The following is a 23216-nucleotide window of genomic DNA, read 5'->3' as shown; positions in this document are numbered from 1 at the left end:
GAATGGGATTTCTAGACAGTTATCTTGGTTACCACCCTGAAATTCCACTTTGTGCATGTAGGAAGGTTTAAGTGAACCCCAAGAATTAGCTGCTTTACTGCAAACTAGTATGAATTCTGAGAAGCCTCAAAGCTGCAGAATCCAGTTGGAGACAATTGCCAACCACTGGTCTATCCCATTAAATTATTTCTTCCCCCCATAAATTATAAGAATTGACAAAACAAACAAACAAATTCCCACACCTGTTTAGGCCTGGGTTATTAGCAGTGATGACAACTGATTTTTACATGGCTTTTGACTAAACCACTGAGGTATATTTCCAGCTTGAGGAATGCTTTGCTACCAGTCACACAGAGGACAGAACAAAAAAACAACCCTCAGTTCTACTACAGAAGAGTTCTCATTTTAAATCTTGACCGCGTTGCCAGGTAGTCTAACACAGCTGGCATAGTGGATCTTGTCAGTGCATAAAAAAAAAAAAAAAAAAAAAAAAAAATCAAAGGTTGCAATTCAGGAAAATACCGGCACTTATTGAAATGACAAGGTAAATTCTCCTCCTCTCAAGCTCTGGCTGCTTTTGTCAGTACCTCCCTGACTACTGTCTGCACTGATACTTGCCAGGAGAGATGAGGTTCAGCAGAAGACAGCTGCCTGCAGAGACAAAAAACTCTGTGCTCCACAAGAAGGAGTGCAACATGATGGCGTATCATCTTGGAACATCTTCTTGCCCTGTGCTTAACTCTATGCGCAGAGAAATAATCCTGTTAGCAGGGGAATTAAGTTAGCCATCAATAGCCAAAGGGTTACAACCAGGCTAGATGAGCAGGAGCATAAGTCTAAAATAAAAAACAAAACACCATAAAGCTTATAAATTTTATATTTAAAGAGAAGATAAAATAACAAAGAGAACACTAAAAAAGACCAAAGAGCAAAAACATACTTGCAGTAATCTGCACTGATTTATTCTAGCTTTCAAGGCTAGGAATTCAAACCAACCAAATAACACAGTCATTCCCTTTACAATTAAATAAATTTCTGCATTCCTTCACTAATAGCAATTAGAAGAACAAATGAGAAAAATTTATCGGTATTGCAAGAAAAGAGCAGGAAGTTCCCTATGGCATGACTGGGGAGAAGCAGCATTTCAAAACCATAGACTCTCAAAAGACTGTTTTATTAATGCTTTTGATCTGTACAGCTGTAAGTCATAAAAACCCAAGCCACAAAACACCAAGCTGAAGGGGGGGGGAAGAAAGGAGGGGGAAAGGGGGAAAACCCAGTACATGAATCAGGGAGTTTGTGCGTGTGGTAGGTAATCACACAGCCATGAGGCTTAAGAAAGCCACAGACACAAACGTTAACTTACACAGATAAAAACCTTTTTATACACACACACACATATGTGCACACTTGCACTATGTGTTTGGGTGTGTGCGTGAAACACCAAGCATGAATTCAAATAGATGCTAGAAGATGTGAATCTCCTAGGCTACAGCTTTCTCATTCTAAAATCTAACCTATAGGATGGATTCCACCAACCACTGAAATGTTGCCATCTCTGACACAAAACAAAACTATTTGAAATGGTACACACAAACCAAGGGCACCACTTTGAAAAAAAGAATTGAGTGTGCAAGTAAACTAAACAGGTTCATTTTTGTCTTGAAAACTGCAGTAGAGACAGCACATCCAACAATTAAAGAATTAGTTAAAGGCTTAAAAATAAGCCACTAGTGCAAAATACTGTAAAGACTATTCTCTTTCATTGATCAGCTTTTTAGAAAGCCATCTGTTCTTGACAAAACATTAACTGGTAGTCAGTGAATTAAGCGTTTTTCCTCCCTTGAAAAGCAAACTGACACCTATCTTTCATCTTCTGGATTACAGCATTAACATTATCAATGGGAAGTTATACAAGTGAGAACTCAGTTTCCACCAAGGCGATAATTTTGAAGGTTATAATAATGATACGTCCTTCAAAACACAGATCAGATTTTCTGGTAAGCTGCTAGGCTAAAGCTAGATTTCTAGGATGATTACCAGGAGACATGACATGAAGTAGTTACGTTTCAGACACATTTCTCCTGTTAGCCACCATCCCACACGACTACAGCAAAAAACAGGGCACCTCTGCCATCTTCCTTTAACTCCTACGCCTAGGATCTTAGAATAGCCAGGCCATGGCTCTCCTTTCCTGTTCCCCGACAGTCAGAGCTGACACAAACCTTCAGAGTTTTCAGAGGCTTAATACTAAGTTTCACTTCAGCAAATAAGGCAACCTACCGATTGGTGCAGCTCTTGTTAAGTTGGAAGCTGGAGGATCCCGCTCTGGGGGACAGGAGTCACAGAAGTCCGAACAGGCCGGGCAAATCAGATTCCCAACATGTATCCAGCCATTCATCTGAATGCTCACAGTTAATACCTGACCTGAGCGGCTGCACAAGTACGCAGTGTCCTTGACCCAAACGTGCAGCCCTTGTGGGGAACAAGAAACCTTAAAATAAAAGAATAAAAGTCAAGTCTGCATTATCATTTATCAGAAATACGTTCTGGGGTTTGGAGGCTCTTTCAGTAAGTAACTGCTACATTCAGTAAACACCTGGTATTAGAGCATAGATAAACTGCAAGTTTTTTAATGCACTCAGAGCAACTGTTTGGTTCAAGAATGCTTTAAAGCACTGTACTCTTTTCGTGCAATTATGCAGATCATCAACTGAGAACGAGTAAAATTTGGCTTCTGCTAATGACTACTTTTTTAGAGTTGTGCTGTTGTTGAAAGTGACACCTTTAGTGAGACAGTCCTGAAGAGAACGAGGATAATGAAAAATAAGTGACATGGGCACAGTGCTTTCCACCTGTGAAAAATCTGAGTGACTAATTAACACTAAGCTTCAACAACAGAAGGTTCCAATGTAAGTATTCCTACTTAGCTGTGGAGAAAGTGTCACAGGGGTAAGACAGATGAAGTCTCTAGCAAGACTGGAAGCAACACATAAGCCATCTCAGTGGTCACACGTGATCTAAAACATAAACCACAGGCTTATGGTTGGAAGATATTTATTTTCAAAGCATGTCATATAATCTAGTGATTTAAGGCAGAGAAGATCAAGTACAGCATCCAGGTGCCAAGTTCTAACAGCCATAGCCTACATTTTATACCTGACTTTTCCCTTCAGTGTTATTTTAAAAAAAATAAAGACAAAACCCCAACACATACTTACTTGATAACATCCACTACCCCAGTCAGGGTAACTGAGTTTCCTCCTGCACTGTTCCATGACAAAAGCAGATTTCTGAATAAGACATACAGAGTTTGGTCCGTATTTCTCTGCACCATAGTTCTTCGTAGGATCTACAGTAGAAACAATACACTGAATTTCAGCTGACTAGGGGAACAGAAAGTCCACATCAACTTCACATGTTGTAAGTAGTCAATGTCTCCACACACAATTCAAGGTTTACTTTTGGAATCTTTCAGACTGTTAATCATTATCAATTTGGGAATTATACTGTCTTAAATTTTGGCTTTCTTCCCACTTTATATTAAAAAAAAAAAAAAAAAAAAAAAAAGGCAATGTTTGCCCCCAGGGAACACTGAATGCAGAGGGTATTTATTTGTTCGGTTTCAAGACAACTGCACAGACAGGTAATAACTCTACAGCATTCTGGAGCTCCACAATATTGAACATTCATGCAGTACCCTAGGAGACAAGTCCATGTTCTGGTAGTTTGCAAAGCTACTTGAACAAAATCCTACAAAGGTGTAAAGTGGAATTATTTTTCAGAGACTCAAAAAACAATCAACCAACCCATCCCCACACTTTGTCCTACATTTGGATCATTTGGGTTTAATTTCCGTTCAGCTCTTTACACAATTCTTGTATTAGATGTGGGTGTTTGCTTCCTAGGTGTAAAAGATAGTTGTGCTGTGCTTCTCGCTCCAGCACAGCTTTTACACAGCTACTAGCGTAAAACTCATTTCACATCCAGTTAGTTTGGATATGTAGCAAGTCCATTCCAGATTAACAAATGTAGTCTCTTAAATACCATACTGAAGTCCTGAAAACTGACCTGGTTGGTTTTCAGTTATTCTACAGTCCGAGCTGCGTTGAAATTCACCACTTAAATGCCAACTGAATTCTTGGCTAAAGGGACAATAGTCAGCAATTTCTACTGAGCCACCATAGTAAGGCAAATCTTCTGCTGGTACTCCAGTAAGATTGTCAAAATACTGCAAAACAAAATAGGTAGTGAAGCAGTTTGTGCAAAGACAAATGTACAACTGATTTTTAAAATAGAACCAAATCACTACAGCTGTAAGAACATTTACTACTATTTACTAGGCTAGTACTACTATTATTACTATTACTACTGTTATTACTATTTAACTAGGCCATTACTACTCAGGAATGCTGTTAACAGCAACTTACAATACACATGAACCAGATGAGCCAGAAGTATTTAAGGATACTTAAATAATGCAGAGATTCACATTTGCATGTATCACTCCACACCCCTTCCCCTGCCCCACCACTGCAATCAGAGCATTCTCTGGGATGAAACAGAACAAATTTCTTAGTGTGCAGTGACGCAAGGCAGCAGACCGAGTGATGAAATACCTCAAACAAAACATTCTGGGGGACTTCTGTTATACAACAATGTTTCCATCTGATATTTGGTTAGATGGCCAAGCAACACCCTGATCCTTCTATTAAGATCACAAGGCTTTTTTTTCAGCCTCCAGACTCCTCATAATAAACTAAGCAGACATTTTTCACAGTATTGACTCTCGTCTACTAGTTCAGAAGAAAAAAATGAAAGAAATATCATCACCTGGCTGCAAAGCACAAGAATGAAAAGACTTAGTTATTTGGTAAAGTAAGATCCATTATACCTGATATTCCTGAGGTAACTGCTTTGGAAACTTCTGCAAGTTGCACACTGCTACTGCTCTTTGGTCCTGTCTGCAGGTTAACTGCAAAGGATTACTCCTCAAAGTGTCGCAGTATGGACTGATTAATTGCCTCCTCAAAAAAAAAAAAAAAAAAAAAATCGCATTAGATCACTTCAACGGTTTTTTGCAATTTAACTAAGCAGTCTGTCAAGACTGTCTGTTCTCACTCTCCCCCACACTCAGTCAATCACACAAAGAAGCACTGACTTCTTCTCTGGAGGCTGATTATTGTTATTTGTCTGGTTATGACCTTTCTAATTTAAAGAATATCAAACCAGCAAACAAAGTTACAATGCTCTCACCTATTTAGTTTTAATGACATTGCTTTGTAAACTTTAAAGAAAAAAAACCATACAAGCAAGACAGGCCCACCCTGCAGCTGTATCCTAGAAATTTCTGAGTATTGTAACGAACTAACAAGGAAGGCTTTGTTTTGAAGACGGCTATCATCTCCTTCTGTGGCTTTAAGTACAATTCAGTAATGCGAAATAACACAGGCTGCATTTCCATTAAAATGGACAAAATAAGAAAGCAAACATTTTTAAATTAAGTCCCTCCCCTCCTCTCTAAAGCATAGCCCTCTTACAGTGTAAATGCACTCTACACCCTAAGATGTTTGGATCTCTATTGATTGGATAGGATGCTTCTGCTCTTAATGCTTTTGGTGTGCTCCTCCTTGGGTGCATTCTGGAGGTACTTAGGACAGATACAGATTAACAAGGAATGCTATCTCTACTTCTTTTTACTGAGGTGCATTTGAAGGACAAATGTAAACAAGCATCAGGATTTCCTCTTTATTTTCTTAAAAAGACTGTATTCTTACTTTTGTCTCTTTTGGTCGATCCAGAATTTACAGCTCTTCATTACAAAGTCACAGCCTTTATTGCGTCCCCAATCTAATTTCTCCGCCATGCTGTAATTTGCTTTATACCAGCTACAAAGGCATTTTGAAATGAGAATAGAGTTACTTCAAAAATTAGTGTTCTGATTAATAAAAACAGCAGTTCAAAGAACTTCATACTATGCCTTAAGGTCTTCAAACGAAGAAAAAGGGAAACTGCACCCCTTTCTGCCTATAACAAAATATATCACAATTGCACTACTTTTCAAGTCACAATGAACTAAAAGAAAATTTTATTGCTTATTTGTTCAACAGCAATGCATTGTGATCTGCAAAGAAACAATGCATACAGAAAGATGAAATTTTAGACAATTTATGCTTTCTATCTGCAAGAAGAGCTGAAAAAATAACCAATATGTGCTGCATGCAACTGAGAGAAGATTTATATTAAGAAAAAAAGTAAACAGACACTACAAACAGTATGAAGCATTGTAATGCATGTTTTTTTAAGGCTAGATTAAGAATGGATGGGTTTTGAAATACATGAAGAAAAATTAACGTACTAGGTATAACTCCTTGTCTAATGTAATGCTAATTACGCCGATTATCTACTGTGTTGCAGATGGATAAGCACAAGTGTATCAATTCCAAATAAAATCAAGTACAATGAAAACCAAACAAAACCCCCCACCATTCTTATTAATTCTTACCCTGTATCTTCCATTAATGCTAAGGTGATCCTGGAAAAGACTCGATTCTGTGTATGGGACCCAGTCATTGCTTCATTCTGAAAGGTACCAGTTACTATTAGCAAGCTGCTGAAAATCTTTATTGTAAGAAAATGCTTCCTACGAAGAAGCATTTTATTTCCAGTCCCTTCTTACTACCGACAATCAAATCCCAATCTCTTTCATATAAGGGATCAAAAAGGCAACTCCCTTCCCCACTCCACCCTACAAAGCTTCATAATTCTGTAAGTCAGAAACCTCATTCCAAATTCCAGCTAAACCTTATTCATGACCAACGCATACTCGTTTTTCTTTAGGTAAAATAAAACTCTTCCTTCTTCTAGCATATTTATAAGTAGCAATCATACCCCCCTCTTCTGTCTCCTTTAGGTAAGCTGAAAGCCAAGCTCAATTAATTGTCTTGGGTAAGATTGATTTTTAATTTTCCTAGAATTTCTATTAGTCCTTTTCAGGACTGAGGTGCACAGGAAACATGACTAAAGGAACACAGCACTCAAAAGGAAGCTTTATTAGTGTGGCAGTGGAATTTTCCATCTCATTTAAAAATAAGCAAGTCCACACCATCCTCAAAGAGCAACTCCAGTCACCTTGGGAGTTTCCTAATCATCTTATAACTGGCAATTGTTAACACCCGTGTCTTTTTCCTGCTCAGTCATTTCCAACTGATAAACTTCAGGCTTACAGCAAAAGTCACTCACCCTTAATTACACAGCTCTGGAATTTTTATTACTGAACTCCATCTCATGTCTATTACTTCTTCAAAACATATAGCTTTCCAGCCTTCCCTCTCCACTAGTGTGGTTAGGAGGAGTTACCAGACTTACTAGTGCCAAATTTTCTACCACTACAATACTAAATGAGAGTTGGATCCAGACCAAAACCAAACTACATGTGTTACTTTCCAGATACAAACCTGCTCTGGAAAGTTGTGAAGGAGACTAGTAACTATCTCCTTTTTGCTAATCCTATTCAGTCCTTAGAATTATCTTCATTCTAATGGCAGTCTTTCCAGCTGGCTTTTAACTACTGTTCCACACCAAAGGAAACTGAAAAGCAGGAAAATCTAACAACTTCGGTCTCAAGAAATCCACATTTTTCAAGATTAATTCCACAAAGAGGTCTGCCCTGAAGCATTTCCTTTCTTGTTTACCTCGCTGCGTACAATAACTACAAAGTGTATCTCTGCCCAAAATATCACACAACGCAAAGGTATAAATAAAAATAAGCTTAAATGTCAGGAGGGAAATAAATGTTTCCTTGATTAGATGAGGTTCTGGAGTAGAGATGGCAAAAGCTAACTCCAGGGCACATGAATAAAGATGAAGTCAAGATAATGAATAGACAGAATGATCAAATATTTGATGTATAAGAGGCAGAGGGTGACAAAGTTGAACTGACTCAAAGGAATAGGCCCTTTCCCCTAAAAAGGGAGCATACCTTCTCAAAAGGGTAGATGGGAGAGAAAAGCGAGAGACATTCAGCTTTTTAGTAATCAGCTTATCTCAAACTCATACTGTGAGACTTAGCAATAAGGTAAAAAGGTAGATTTATCTAGAAATTGGACATTTAAGTATCTGTAGTTTAGTACTGTTTGTGATACATTTCAGTGAGGTTTGATACACCTGCATTTTCAAGGCTCCAGTAAGCTCCACTATAAACCTAAAAATAAAGGCGGGGGGGGAGCAGACATTCCCACATCCCCCTCCATTCCTAATATCAGCACTAACCTCCAACAATCTCTTCTCCCAGTGACTGAGCTCAGTACCCATGCCACCTTGATTTTCAAGCTCCATTCCCTCTAGAATTGGACAATTAAAATGTTTTCGAGCTTCTTCCTAGAAAGAAAACATTTCAACACAACTCTCAAAATATCGAGACAGATACCCATATGCAGTCCTAATCTTCTAGAATTATCTTTTTAAAGATAAAAAAAAAAGATAAAACCAAGCCTAACAATCTGTCTACTTGTCTGTAGTGGTACAGCCCCCCAGGCCACTCTGAGATCCCGGATCAGCCCTGCTGTGCTGTTATCTGGGTCACAAGTGCAGTGACTTGGGTGTCAGACGCTCCCTGGCCACACCTGGGCCATCCGCTGCCTCAGTTGTACACCGCAATGGCTCAGCAGGATTTGTAGCCAAAATGTGAAATACTGACCAAAGCCAGTCATCCCGAGATCCTATAAATAGCGATCCAAAAGGGAGACTTTTCGAGATCTCCGGGACCACAGCGGGCTGTGTGACCCAGTATCTCCCCCTGAGCTGGGGCGCCTCTTTGGGCAGATTTCGCGGGGACTGAAGGATTGTCCATTGACGATTTTGTGAGGACTCAAAGGTCTGATTTCGTGAGGTTCACTGGCTGCCCGTTGTTGAATGCTGGCACATAAAAAGTGACTAATTCATGCAATTCACAAAAAGGGAAATTTTAATCACAGGTTAACCTCTGTCTGTGTGTGCAATTTGATGCAGAACTGTTTGTCTGTCTGTCTCTGTATGTGCGCGCGATTTGATTTAGAGCTGTTCCTCAGTCTGCCTGTCTGTGTGTGTGTGGTTTGATTTAAACCCCATCTGTGTGTGCAACCCTGACGTAAGTTTCAGGTGGCCCTTGCCATTCTCGAATCTTTAATTAAGTCGCTATTTTGATTGTAACAAATTCCACTGAATCACTTTGTTAAATTGGCTGATGCGTAAGTGCTGTTAAGAATTATATAACCTAATTTTGTGATCTATCTCAAAAATACTAACAAGTCCTAAATTGCTGCTAAACCAAAGCCATGTAAAAAATCACATTCACGACAAATTGGCATAGTCGGCAGGATGGCAAGTAGTGTCACTGATTACTTACAAAAGCATAGTACTAATCCAAACCCTGGCTTCCCAAGAGAGTGGACCCGTGATAGTTGGTATAATTGGGAAGCAGTAGAGAAGCAGCTAAATGCTGTGAGGGGTTCAACTAAAGATGGGAAAGATAAAGGCACAATCTGCAAAATGTTGGGAACACAGAATCATAGAATGCTTTGGGTTGGAAGGGACCTTGAGAGATCATCGAGCCCAACCCCCCCTGCAGTAAACAGGGATTGAACCTGTGAACTTGGCGTTATTAGCACCATGCTCTAACCAACTGAGATAACCCGGCTAGTCATGCTTAGAAGCTGCACGTAGAGAAAGAGGGAAAACAACCCATAAAATGCAAGGTCTTCAGGATTAGAGGGACTTAAAACTACTGAACTGGTACTATCAGTAAAAATAGAACAACTGCAAAAGCAACTTAAGGAAGCTCAATTGAAAGAACAAAAATTAGGAGAACGTGTTGAAATATGTTAATGCAAGCTCCGAAACCTCCCAACATGGTTCAAATCAGAAAACTCAGTGTATCCCCCAAGGACTGGGATGGTAATATTTGGATTAATTCTGATAATAACAGCTCAGATGAGGATGACCTGAACCCGAACAGTATCCTCCTGAACCTCCTCAGTTTACGGCCAGACCTGTCACAAACACTGAACAGCAAACAGGTCCACAGGGAGGGCGAGCTGCTAGTACTCACAAAACAATTCCATTTGACCCAATTCAGATGGCTAATTTGCAAGAACATTACAACCATAAGCCGGGATAAACTGAAACTGAATCTGAATACCTGTGGAGAGCATGGCTTACTGGGGGGGACAGAACTTTACTGAACCCTTAAGAGGTTAATGGCTACTGGGGCCCTGGTCTTTTTGAATGCTGGTCCCGACCCCCCGAATGATCCCCATTCAATAACAAGTAGGGTGGCATACTGGGCTGGTGGAATAGATATATTGGAGAGATAATAATACCCTTTAGATCTTTGGATGAGCTCTCCACAGCTATTACAAAAGCTGCCTGTATTCAGGCCATGCACCACAGTAGAATCATAGAATGCTTTGGGTTGGAAGGGACCTTTAGAGGCCATCCAGCCCTACCCCCTGCAGTGAGCAGGGACAGCTTTAACCAGACCAGGGTGCTCAGAGCCACATCCAACCTGACCTTGAATGTTTCTACAGATGGGGCCTCCACTGCCTCTCTGGGCAACCTGTGCCAGTGCTTCACCACCCTCATTGTAAAAAATTTCTTTCTTATATCCAGTCTAAATCTATTCTTTTTTAGTTTAAATCCATTATTCCTTGTTCTGTCACAACAGGCCTTGTTAAAAAGATTCTCCCCATCCTTCCTGTAGGCCCCCTTTAAGCACTGGAAGGCCGCACTAAGGTCTCCTTGCAGCCTTCTCTCCTCCAGGCTGAACAACCCCAACTCTCTCAGCCTGGCCTCATAGGAGAGGTGCTCCAGCCCTCAGATCATTTTTGTGTCCCTCCTCTGAACCCGCTCCAACAGGTCCCTGTCCTTCTTGTGCTGAGGGCTCCAGAGCTGGACGCAGTGCTCCAGGTGAGGTCTTACCAGAGCAGAGCAGAGGGGCAGAATCACCTCCCTTGACCTGCTGGCCACACTGCTTTTGATGCAGCCCAGGATTTGGTTGGCTTTCTGAGCTGCAAGAACACATTGTTGGCTCATGTCCAGCTTTTCATCCACCAGTACCCCCAAGTCCTTCCCCGCAGGGCTGCTCTCAATCCCTTCATCCCACAGCCTGTATTGATATTGGGGGTTGCCCCATCCCAGGTGCAGGACCTTGCACTTGGCCTTGTTGAACCTCATGAGGTTCACACAGGCCCACCTCTCCAGCTTGTCCAGGTCCCTTTGGATGACATCTCGTCTTCCTGGCGTGTCAACCGCACCACTCAGCTTGGTGTCATCTGCAAACTTGCTGAGGGTGCACTCGATCCCACTGTCTGCGTCACTGATGAAGATGTTAAATAGCACCAGTCCCAGTACAGACCCCTGAGGGACTCCACTTGTCACTGGTCTCCATGTGGACATCGAGCTGTTGACCACTACCCTCTGGATGTGACCATCCAGCCAATTCCTTATCCACCGAACAGACCACCCATCAAACCCATATCTCCCCAATTTAGAGAGAAGGATGTTGTGGGGGACTGTGTCGAATGCTTTACAGAAGTCCAAGTAGATGACATCCATTGCTTTTCCCTTGTCCACTGATGCAGTCACTCCTTCATAGAAAGCCACTAGGTTGGTCAGGCAGGACTTGCCCTTGGTGAATCTGTATTGTCTGTCTTGAATCACCTCCCTGTCCTCCATGTGCTTGAGCATATCTTCTAGGAGGATCTGCTCCATGATCTTCCCAGGCAAGGGAAGTTCCCTTGACGTTCCCATCTTGGCAACTGTAGACCACGCTATGCTAAAGACATTCATAAAGGGAGCCCCTGCCATGCTCAAACTTTATCTTATTGCAAAACAAGATGAGATCAAGAGGGACACAGATTTTAATGCTCTGTTAGCCATAAGGGATGTTGTCGGTGATAAAGATGACCAGGAAGCAACCTTACTTCAAAGAAACCTCCCCACTTGGGCAGGATTAACGCATGAGATCATAAATCATGGGCCAGAAATGGGATGGGATGATGTGTCCAGTGGAACAAAAAATATAGGTCGAAATGTTAGACAGGTTAAGCAAACACCTTAGAGTGACTCTTAAGAATCAGGACCCATTAATCAACAAACGAGGGCCCGGGAAGAGAGAAATGAATTATGGAAACAAGCCCTGGCAATGGGTATTTCCAGAGTTGCTATTCATAGACAACCAGCTAGAGTTATGCTAAGCTTGATAGAAGCTTTTCAAAAGCGAGACATAGCACTGTCATCTGCTACTGTTCCCCCACAACCAGCTTCCACTTGACCTCCTAATCCTTTTTCCCCTCTGAGAAGGGAGTTAAAGGAATCACAGAAACACGAACCAAAAAACAGGTAAACCCCAGATGACTATTGGGCCTGCTTGTCTGGAAAATCGATATTCATCAATGGATAAGCGATGATGGCCCTTACATTATGCTCCCTGTAGGTCCTCACCAAAAACCAGCAAAATTCCTAATAGATACAGGAGCACAAATATCTGCACTTACCCAAACTGATGTGATCACCTGAGGATTATGACCAGGCCGACCTAAAGTTAAATTAACTGGCATTAATGGTGGCAGCGAACTATGGCCCACCGTTAAAGAAAAAATTTGGCTTCCCGGCAAAAACCAAATAACCTCAGTTTCCTTTGCAGTAAAAGATCACTATGAAAACGTATTGGGGTTCGATGTTTTAATGGGACGAACCTGGCAGCTACCAAATGGTAGTATATGGCCATTCTGATCTGGAAGTCTTGGGGTGGAATCTGCCGACATCCGCCTTTTGCAAGCGGCACCTGCACTCCCCAACTCCAGTCTCACTAATGTTCCCCAGTATTTGGTGTCGGCTGCTGCCAAAGATGGAATTTCAGCTGTTATTGTGGACTTGGAGTCTTGGCAAATTATTTTTAGGACCCATTCTCCATGTAATTCTCCTGTATGGCCTGTTCATAAACCAGATGGTCGATGGTGCCTTACGATTGATTATCGGCATCTTAATGCCAATGCTGCACCCTTAACAGCAGCAGTTCCTAATATTGCAAACTTAACTACCACTTTACAAGCAGCTGCCTATAAATGGATGGCTGTTTTAGATACCAAGGATATGTTCTTTATGGTCCCCTTGCAAGAACAGGATAAACCCCATTTTGCATTTACTTGGGAAGGAGTACAGTATACCTTTAACAGGTTTCCCCAAGGCTACAAACACTGCCCTACTATTGCTCATGGAACATTAGCAGAACTTTTACAGCAAGTATCAATTCCACCAGAAACCTGTCTGTACCAATACAGAGATAACATTTTGATTGGGGGCGATTCCCCAGAGGCAGTAAGAACAGCAGCCGCCTCTGTAAGGGAAACCTTAAATAATGCTGGAGTAGTCATACCAGTAGACAAGTGCCAGGGACTCACCCAAGAAGTGAAATTTCTAGCAACCTGCTGGATCGCTGGTAGTGCTTCAATTCCACCTGATACCTTGGAAAAGACAGAAGCTTTACAGCCTCCCCAATCCAAAAAGGAACTCCAACAAACATTAGGATACTGGAGGAAACACATACCTGGATTCTCAATTATAGTCAGACCCCTCTACTCCCTCCTACAGAAAGGAAAGGTATGGGAATGGACAGAAGAGCATAACAAAGCTATGAAAACCTTAATGAATGAACTGCAAACACACCAATCCCTTGGACTGTACACCCCTCTGATCCTATCATTGCAGAATGGGGATTTGCTGAACATACAACTTATTGTAACCTGTTTCAGACTGGTCCTAATGGCCTGAAAGGACCTTTACCATTTAGTTCAACCGCATTTAAAGAGACATAACAACAATACTCTGAATGGGAGAAAGGGCTTTTACCCTTAGTTAGAGCTGGGAAACAGGTGGAGAAAATACATCTGGGACAGCCTGTACAGACTACAGGACCATTTAATTTCCTAGAGGCAATCTTAAAGGGAACTGCTCCTCCCGACGGAATTGCTCAAAAACCCACAGTGAGAAAACAGTATGCCTACCTAACAGGAGTTGCTAAGAATATGCAGTTAACCAAAGGACACAACAAAGTTTCCAAATTACAGATACCTGTAAATACTGACCCTTCAGCTTTGCAACAACCTTTCAAACCTTCAGCAATTCTAGATGCTCTGCCCTTAACTAAGAATATGCCAACCAAGGGTATTTGGTTCACAGATGCCTCAGCCCAAAAGATGAAAGGGAAATGGCGATATAGAGCCACGGCCCTTGACATCACCACTAGCAAGCAGGCAGTAGAAGATAGAGAAGGTAGTGCGCAGGTAGGAGAACTCGGAGCTGTTGTACTCGCTGCTCAAAACTGAGTGAAAGCTATATATGTGGACTCTTACGCTGTTTGGGCAGGTGCGACACAGTGGCTCTGTGAATGGGAAACCCTAAAATGGGAAGTGAACAGATCCCCAGTTTGGAGAAGCAAAGATTGGCAGTTGTTGCTAGACATAGCCAGGAAAACACCTTTCAAGATGGGATGGGTGAAAGCTCATGCTAAGGATGACCAACCAGCTACAAAGTGGAATCAAAAGGTGGATGAGCTAACTAATAGGAAAGTCATTATAGACCCCAAATGGTACTGGCTAGGAGAACAGTTATGTCTCAGGTTAGGACACAGTGGAAAGGATGCCCTTTACTTTGCAGCACAAAGCCGAGGCTGGCCCCTTGACAGAAAAGCATGTGAAACCATACTTACTGAGTGCCCTCAATGCCAACTCAGACTGCCAACTGACCATCCTGATAAAGTACCACCTCTGCACATTAAAGAGGGGAAAACATTATGGTCTACCTGGCAAATCGATTATATTGGTCCTTTAAAATCATCCACTGGGTACAGATATATTCTGATGGGTGTAGAAGTGGTATCTGGACTTTTAATGGCCACTAAGTACCAAAGGCCGATGGGCAAAACACCATTCAAAACGCCATCCGAGGCCTTTCCTCATGGTCCCCAATTTTGCCCCGTTCCTGACTCTATGATAATGGCTTGCATTTTACTAACAAATGAGTACAAGAATGGGCAAAACAAGAAGGAATAAAATGGGTGTTCCACACTCCACACTACCCACAGTCTAATGGTATGGCTGAACGGGGCTACTGAAAAGGTATCTTAAGCCACATGAAGGACAATGGGACACCTGCCCCTCAAAAACCCTACACCAGCTGAATAATGGATATGGTCCCTATGGAAGCCCAGTTACTCAAGCTTTCTTGACGGCTTCTTTAGATAAACCTCTAGATAACAGGTATATCTGGCCTTCAATGAAACCAGGACAACCCATCATGGTAAAACTACCACCTATCGGAACAGTACCAGTGACTAATTAAATCATGAGCAACAATGGTGTGGGAAGCTATTGACAATAGTGGAGCAGAATATAAAATCAGTGCTAGATGGATTTATCCTGTATTATAAAAGGGGTAACCTGTTTGGCCTTCCCCACCAAGAATCTTCCTTTCTTTTATGGGAAAGGATAAACCCCACTAACGACACCATGGGAGCAACCATTATACTAGACATCAGCATCTTCAAATCATCGGTGTACTCCTTCACCCCTCCTTCGCAACATTTCATGGACATAAATGATGGAAGTTTACAAGAATAAAACAGCAACAGAATTAGCTGAGAATAGCATGCACACTAAAGACCATATTAAAAAAAGAACAACAAAAAAAAAACCCCAACTAACAAAAACCCCTGAACAATGTAGGAACACTACAACCCTGCTTCTGTCAAATGTTTCAGCGAAAAAACCCCACTTTTCTATTAGGAAGCTGTACATGTCAACTAGTTTTGCACGGGGAAGTGCTTTCTGCAAAATATTTGAAAACCTTAAGAGGCATCACAACAATGCTGCGGTCTTATGGTCAGGAGCCCAGTCTTTGCCAGTGCGGCACCACTCAGGAGCGCCTTTAATGCTCTGAACAGTTTGACCAGCATGGCCAGTTTTCAGAACAGGGGTAATTGAACCGAGTTTGCTCTGTATACTCTGTTAGATTTAAAAAAAACCCAAAAGATTATTTGTGGCCAAATAATGATTAACACTGTAACTTATTTCCAATACCAATTTACTACACTTAAGCATATGTTCTGTTGGGAGGAGGGGGTAAGAGTCAGAGGCGTGGGAAGCAAGAAAGATTTCCAAGAATACTTGAGGAATTTCTTTTTAAAGATGACAAAATGTTAACTGCATTATTTTGTAATCAATCACATTAGAAACAGATTAAAACAATGCTTTTAAAGAGAAAAGTAGAAAATAGGATGAACTTATAAATGAGAAAAGCAGTGACAACACTCATCTGTTAAGGCAACGGGAATACTAGGTGTCTAAGACTGTAGGAAAACATCTGAAGAGCAGGATTAAGCAATCTATTTGATTGGTTTTGCTTAACCTTTTATAATTTACTTCCCAGTCCCTTCATGGTCTTTTCTCTGTCAATTTATTTATTTCATACTGTGTCAACCATTTTCCACTTTACTTCGGATACGACCTCTCAACTAATTATACAGTCTTAACCACATAGTCTTTGGGCCATACTTTCAGGAAAAGGGTATTCAATGTTAGGTTATTACTTCTTAAAGAATAAGAAATATTGATGACTCAAGAATGTGAGGGTAACCTTGGCACACAAGGAGTAAAAGCTTAAGTTAATCCACACTTACAACTACCCGAGGTGTTATCAGAAGATAGACAGCATGGCGCAGCATTTTGCCACCACGTATGTCCCATAACCTCACTGCTTTGTGAACGACTTTATTGCTCCACTGATACAAACCTAGACTGTAAGAAGAATGTTTTGGTTACAAATCTTTCCCACAAATACATGCTACTGTGCAAAGATTTATTTCCATAAAAAACAGAATCATGAATAATCTCTATACTTCCTCATGCTTTCTGAAGTTTAAATTTATTATTTCTCCTTTGTAAGATATGCGTTCATTATATACACAACTCTGATTTAATAAGCTAAAGTAAGATTATTAAAAAGACATCTGTAGACTCAAGACATAGTTTCTACAGTTACCAAAAGTGTAAGAAATTAAATAAAATTCCTCAGAATTGTTATTATAAAAATGAAGGTGAACAAACCCAAAAGCTCTCTACCCTTCCATCTCCAAAAAAACCCTAGAACGTTTCTACAATATCAACTAAACGAAGAAAAAAAAAATGCAAACTGTTCATTCAATAACAAGTCAGAAAAATCATGTAGCAGACTACACACATTGTCAGTTCTGCATAACTATAAACCTTGAATGATATAGGTCTTAAAAATGAACTGCACTGACATTAGACAGACTACAGAAAATACAAGTCTCAATTTAGTAAGGTGTTCAGCAAGCATCGAAATTTAAGCATGGGTAATTTTAATGCTTAACTTCAAGCCTCCTGATAAATGAAATCCTGCCTTAGTTTGTAATATATGCAGATAATATAAGCGCTTAATGCCAATGTAAAGAAAGACTAAAAAGACACCCCACACCAGTGTTTGAACATAAAGGCAAAGCATTCTAATAATGAAATCAAAGTGGATTTTCAACAGGCAAGAATACATCCTAAAAAGGCAACATGAAAACATCCTTCAATGGGAGGACCGAGAGGTCCAAAAAAATAAAATACCTTTCATTAAAAGGAGGAAGTCCATCTGCATATCTTGTTGTCAAAGGTTTTCCATCATCGTCACGATAAAATGCAAACAGTCCAGCAGAGAAACCCTTCAAGTGAAAAACCAAGCACACAGAAACCTTTAGTAAGACATTGACATACAAGGTCAAATGCCATGAAAGAGTTACCACTCCCACAGCAGATACAGTGGAAGTACCACACCTCGAGGCAATTATCACACAAATTGAAGGAGGCAAAGCAAGAGCTTTCCTCCACCAAACATCCTTCTCTTGCAACAAGCTGGAGGCATGTGAGGAAGCAGGCACAGATTTCAGGGAAACACATTTTATAACATCAACCCTTACCAGTGCATGGATAATCTCATGTTTCACTGTAGACAACATGCCAACAAATTCCTGAGCTTGCGTTGAAATCATATTTGGACACAAGTTGGCATATCCTGCTATTGGCCTGGAAGACAGTTTTACAATTAAATTGTTTTCAGTAAAATACCAGCAAATTCAAACCATATTCACTTCAAGAGGAAGAAGATTTAAAAGAAAACAGAGACTAATGAAAATAAGTCCTTCCAAACAACTTCCCCTATCATTAATAAATAGCCTGTTAACAATACAGTGACTAGGTTACTGTTGAAATGGGGAGGGATGGGACAGGATCAATCCCTCTGTTCAGTCTTCTGCACAGGTGTTAGTGACAACAGTACCAGAGATCTGAGTTTTAGGTAAGATGCTGTAGAAGTACAAAGTGCCTGTTACAATGGCTACAACCGGGCTAGAAACAAAAGGCACGTAAGTAGGGCCCATCTGCACCCTCCTTTAAATTTGTGAAAGTATGACATTCACTTCAACAGAAGCAGGATCTTGAAAGTTTAGGCAAGAACAGTGGAGGATTGGCTTTGAATTAAATGCCTCAGCTTTGCAGGTTAAGCACTATTTGATTGTTTTGTGGTTTTACATAAATATAGTGCTTGTCTATTTCAATAATGACTTCTACTTTGCTATACTATACAAGACAGGCAAACAATTAAACTCCACATCTAAACAATTAAAAAACTCAAAAGTTTAATTAAAAAAAAAGAGCTGGTACCAGCAGGAATACTTGCCTGTCCATTTCAGCTTCCAGCTGGCAGTAGGCTGCATATGCAATGATATTTTCATGGCCACACCTTTCAGTAGTGAGAGCACTAACGTAAAGTACGAAGTCAGCATCTCGAACCCCTTCTTGGTCAGGTAAGCCGGTGGGTCTGCAGTGCCATTCATTCTCACTGCACATCCTGCATTGCTTTGACAATGTTCAAATGGAACAATTAAAATACTTTAGCTGTGACCAAAATTGTGCATGACAAAGTTCAATTAGCTTGAAGCCAAGAATAACTCCCATTGGAAGACAGAGGAAGATGAGAAAACTCCCTATGAAGACAGTAAACAAAACCAGAGACAAGGAATAACTGTCAAATGCCCAGCTCTTTTGATTTATTAGACACTGGGAAGGTGGCAGCTTTTGAAAAAAGTGCCTACAAAGATAGACGTCCCCAAATTTGCACATTTTATTTCCTACAAATTAAAAAATTTTTGGCTCACAGAAATAGAATACATAAGTAGCAATTGCATTTCATATGTAATCTGGTATATTTTTAATACTGTAGTTGAAACTTCAAGCTAAGAGAAGGAAAGAAATCTACTGATCACATACTGTAGTTGAATCAAAAATTCATGCAAGAAAAAAAGTTAGAAGCATTGCCTGCACCATGCTCCTGGTTCAGTGTACAACTTCTTCAAATCAGGTCTTCAAAAAATCAAAACTTATTATTAATTCTGCGAAAATCTGACTCACTGACCAAGGTGAATAATGATGTGACTTGTAGCAATTTAACAAGCTTTGAATCTCATCCCTCTGTACGGTTCATTATAACACAAGCTTAGAGAACAGTAAACAGTCCAGGTTACTTGACATTTGGTTCAACAGCATAAGCTAAAGAAACTCCCACTAACTAAAGTTGTTCTACTCTGTCACTCAGTTATATCCCACAAACAGGTCACTTAGGCAGAGTTAGAGATATTAACTTTTTTATTAATTTCCACAAACAATAGTATTTCAAAGGTTAAGAAGCACTTGGATGGCTTAGCTTACCTGGAGGTGTTTCTCAGGAACTATAACCGGCCCACACCTTGTATGGTCTGCACAGGCTCCTCGGCAGTATCTGTGAGGGTCAGCTTTCCTCCTTAGATATTGGTTTGTCACACACTGCCTTCAGTCAAACATGAAAGACAGTCAGCACTGGTTTATAATTAAAAAGAAACTGTAGGATAGTCTTACAGCACCTAAGAACACTGTAATACAGGTATTTAATGTAACTTCCATGGTGCAGGTATTTAATGTAACTTCCACGGTGAGAATTGTTAGTTACCCTGCTTTGGAAGGCACAACGCTTCCAGTTGTTAATAGAGTATCCACAAGTTCAAAGAGATTAGGAACAGGTTCATACATGGGGGTACATGTAAAAGGAAACAGGCAGCATGTATACCTTTCAAAATCTCTGACACAACAAGTGTAGACGTTGATCACAGAAGGTTGGCAGATTTGTGTGTGCTCCCTAAATAGCATCTGCTACCACTGCTGGGTCAGATGGGTCACTGGTCTGATTCAGGAAGACATTTCTTGGCCTCTTATTCTATTCTTATTTTAAAGGCTATACAACACAATGTTAAATATCAAATACAGCAAGTGATTTTCAACAAACTTTCACATACCTGCTTAGTAATATAGTACCCGTGGATTTGCGCACTTGAAATGTCTTCTCCAAATAAGATATAGCTTGTGGAAAAAGTTTGTTCTAAACAGAACAAAAATAAAAGTCACCAGTAGCAGCGCAGACATAAGTCACCTTACAAGCACTAACTACCCAGTTATGTGAAACTTGCTAGAGGCTGTGGTGTAACAGAAGAGCGGAAATCCAGACCTCCTACAAAGTTCAATTGTTATCAATATATTTAGGAAATATTTTGTTTCAGTATCCCCATATTTTGTTATTGGAATGACAAAATGAGAAGGGAGCCAGCATTAATTTGAATGTATGGCTTCCGAGAGCTTCAAAGAGGCTGAATTTATTTCAGCCCTGAATTTACTGGTTACTGGGAACTGTCCATCATAAATTTCCCTGGAGCTCCTGTCTCTCTGCAATCCTTAAGCCTGACTGCTGCACTCTCTTTTACTCCTTACTTGCACAGTATCTCAAAAAAAGCCAGAAGAGGTATTTAGAATACTCTTATAGGGCCAAAAAGGCTTTAAGAGCTATATACACACATTGCTCACTGAATCTTTGGACACTGGGATATGGCAAGCACCTGTCAAACAACATTCAAACGAATGTCGGAAGTCTTTGGAACCGAGGCATAATCTGTGCATAAAGCCTTGGTTTCCCTGACTAGAGGATATAAAATTGCTGGTATTACCAAAGCCTTAACTTCATCCACATAACAAAATATGTACAAAGAAAAGAGGAAACAAGTATGACATACCTTTATAAGGTGCCTTTTCTCAGGTAGCAAACTATATATATATATAAAAAACAAACAAGCTTTAGTTAATAGGATTTCCATTCTCAGACGTGGAGGGGGGGGGGGGGGGGGGGGGGGAAAAAGTCACCACAACATTCTACTCACTCCTCAACACTTCCATCGTATATAATCTTAATTCTTAGCTGTTGATCCACGTTTCTCTTCAAGACATGATTTTCCTTTAGAGGAACCTGATAGACAACCTGGCAGGGAGAGGAACAAGGCGCTGGGTTAGGCAGCTCCCCTGGAGAGCCGCGCCAGGGGCGCTCCAGGCCCCTCACTCCTCGTCTGCGAGAGCCTCTGTCTGTCTGTCTGTCTGTCTGTCTGTCTGTCTGTCTGTCTGGAAGCGGAGCCCCTTCCCGCCCTTCTCCTCACACACTGCCGCGCCCGTCAGCCAGAAACCGCCCCGCACCACGCCCCGGGGGTCGCGGGGCCGGGCCCCGCCCCGCTCGGCCCGGCTCCGCCGTGAGGGGCCGGACCGACGCTCCCCCCACACCGGCAGCGGGAAACGGGGGATCCCTCGCCCCCCGCCGCCGTCTGAGGAGCCCCCGCGGCGCCCCACCTCCTCTCCGCTGGGCACACGGTAGTGACAGGAAGAGGAAGGGGAAAGGGCGGCGGCGCGGCCGCAGCCCAGCAGCAGCGCGGCGGTAAAAGCGGCGAGCAGCGGCCGGTAACGCCGGTGAGGCCGGGGGCGCCCGCCGCCCGGCTCGGCGGCCATCTTCGACTGCCCTGCTGCCGCGTCGCCATGGAGGCAGCGCCCGTCGTAGCGCTCCCCGCCAATAGGCGAGCGGGGAGCGCGGGAGAGGGCGGGGCGGAGGCGACGGGCGCTTCTGATTGGGCGCGGCTCACCGAGGCGTGAGGGGTGGGGCGGGGGGGTCAGGGAGGTGAGGTGAAGGGCGGCGCAGTGCAGGGCAGCGGTGCAGCGTAATGCAATGCAATGCAATGCAGCGCAGCGCAGCAGTGCAGCGTAATGCAATGCAGCGCAGCGCAGCGCAGCATTCTGCAGGGCAGCAGTGCAATGCAATGCAGCGCAGCATTCTGCAGGGCAGCAGTGCAGCGTAACGCAATGCAATGCAATGCAATGCAATGCAGCGTAGCGCAGCATTCTGCAGGGCAGCAGTGCAGCGCAATGCAATGCAGCGCAGCGCAGCGCAGCATTCTGCAGGGCAGCAGTGCAGCGCAATGCAATGCAATGCAGTGTAGCGCAGCATTCTGCAGGGCAGCAGTGCAGCGTAACGCAATGCAACGCAATGCAGCGCAGCATTCTGCAGGGCAGCAGTGCAGCGTAATGCAATGCAATGCAGCGCAGCGCAGCATTCTGCAGGGCAGCAGTGCAGCGTAACGCAATGCAACGCAATGCAGTGCAGTGCAGTATTCTGCAGGGCAGCGCCGTGCAGCGCAATGCAATGCAATGCAATGCAATGCAGTGCAGCGCAGCATTCTGCAGGGCAGCAGTGCAGCGTAATGCAATGCAATGCAGCGCAGCATTCTGCAGGGCAGCAGTGCAGCATAATGCAATGCAATGCAATGCAGCGCAGCACAGCACAGCATTCTGCAGGGCAGCAGTGCAGCGCAATGCAATGCAGCGCAGCGCAGCATTCTGCAGGGCAGGAGGGCAGCGTAATGCAATGCAATGCAATGCAGTGCAGTGCAGCGCAGTATTCTGCAGGGCAGCGCCGGGCAGCGCAATGCAATGCAATGCAGCGCAGCGCAGCATTCTGCAGTGCAGCGTAATGCAGTGCTTGCAGGGGCAACGCAGTGCTGTGCAGCTGAGCCTGCTGCACAGCGGTGCAGGGCAATAGCGTGGGGCAGGGCAGCGCTGGGCCGTGCAGTGCAGCGTGTGTGGGTCCATGCAGCGCTGGTGCGCGTCGTGCGGCACAGCACTGCGCAGAGGAACGCAGCGTGTGCAGGGCAACGCGGCACTGTGCGGCGCACGCAGCGCTGGGCAATGGGATGCAGCGTGGTGGGGGCAGCACTGCAGCGC

The 23216-nt window shown here is 42.5% G+C and overlaps 1 protein-coding gene across 1 annotated transcript; it reads right to left on the bottom strand.

Annotated features, from left to right (window-relative positions):
* Nucleotides 1–489: 489 nt before the first annotated feature.
* Nucleotides 490–21950, bottom strand: LMLN (leishmanolysin like peptidase). The gene is made up of 17 exons (XM_075710775.1): nucleotides 21795–21950; nucleotides 21338–21435; nucleotides 21194–21224; nucleotides 20426–20508; nucleotides 19806–19923; nucleotides 18778–18956; nucleotides 18020–18125; nucleotides 17670–17764; nucleotides 16715–16832; nucleotides 8272–8379; nucleotides 6506–6582; nucleotides 5778–5888; nucleotides 4895–5027; nucleotides 4072–4231; nucleotides 3222–3352; nucleotides 2284–2494; nucleotides 490–836 (listed from the first exon to the last, which is right to left on the bottom strand). Exons 1-17 carry the CDS (start codon nucleotides 21948–21950, stop codon nucleotides 742–744), a joined length of 2010 nt encoding a protein of 669 aa, XP_075566890.1. The 3' UTR covers nucleotides 490–741.
* Between the last annotated feature and the right edge of the window lie 1266 nt (nucleotides 21951–23216).

The sequence above is a fragment of the Pelecanus crispus genome, chromosome 5, assembly GCF_030463565.1.
Source record: "Pelecanus crispus isolate bPelCri1 chromosome 5, bPelCri1.pri, whole genome shotgun sequence".
Lineage (NCBI taxonomy): Eukaryota > Metazoa > Chordata > Aves > Pelecaniformes > Pelecanidae > Pelecanus > Pelecanus crispus.
The sequence above is the reverse complement of the archived record's forward strand: the minus strand, read 5'-3'. Positions and strand labels throughout refer to the sequence as shown.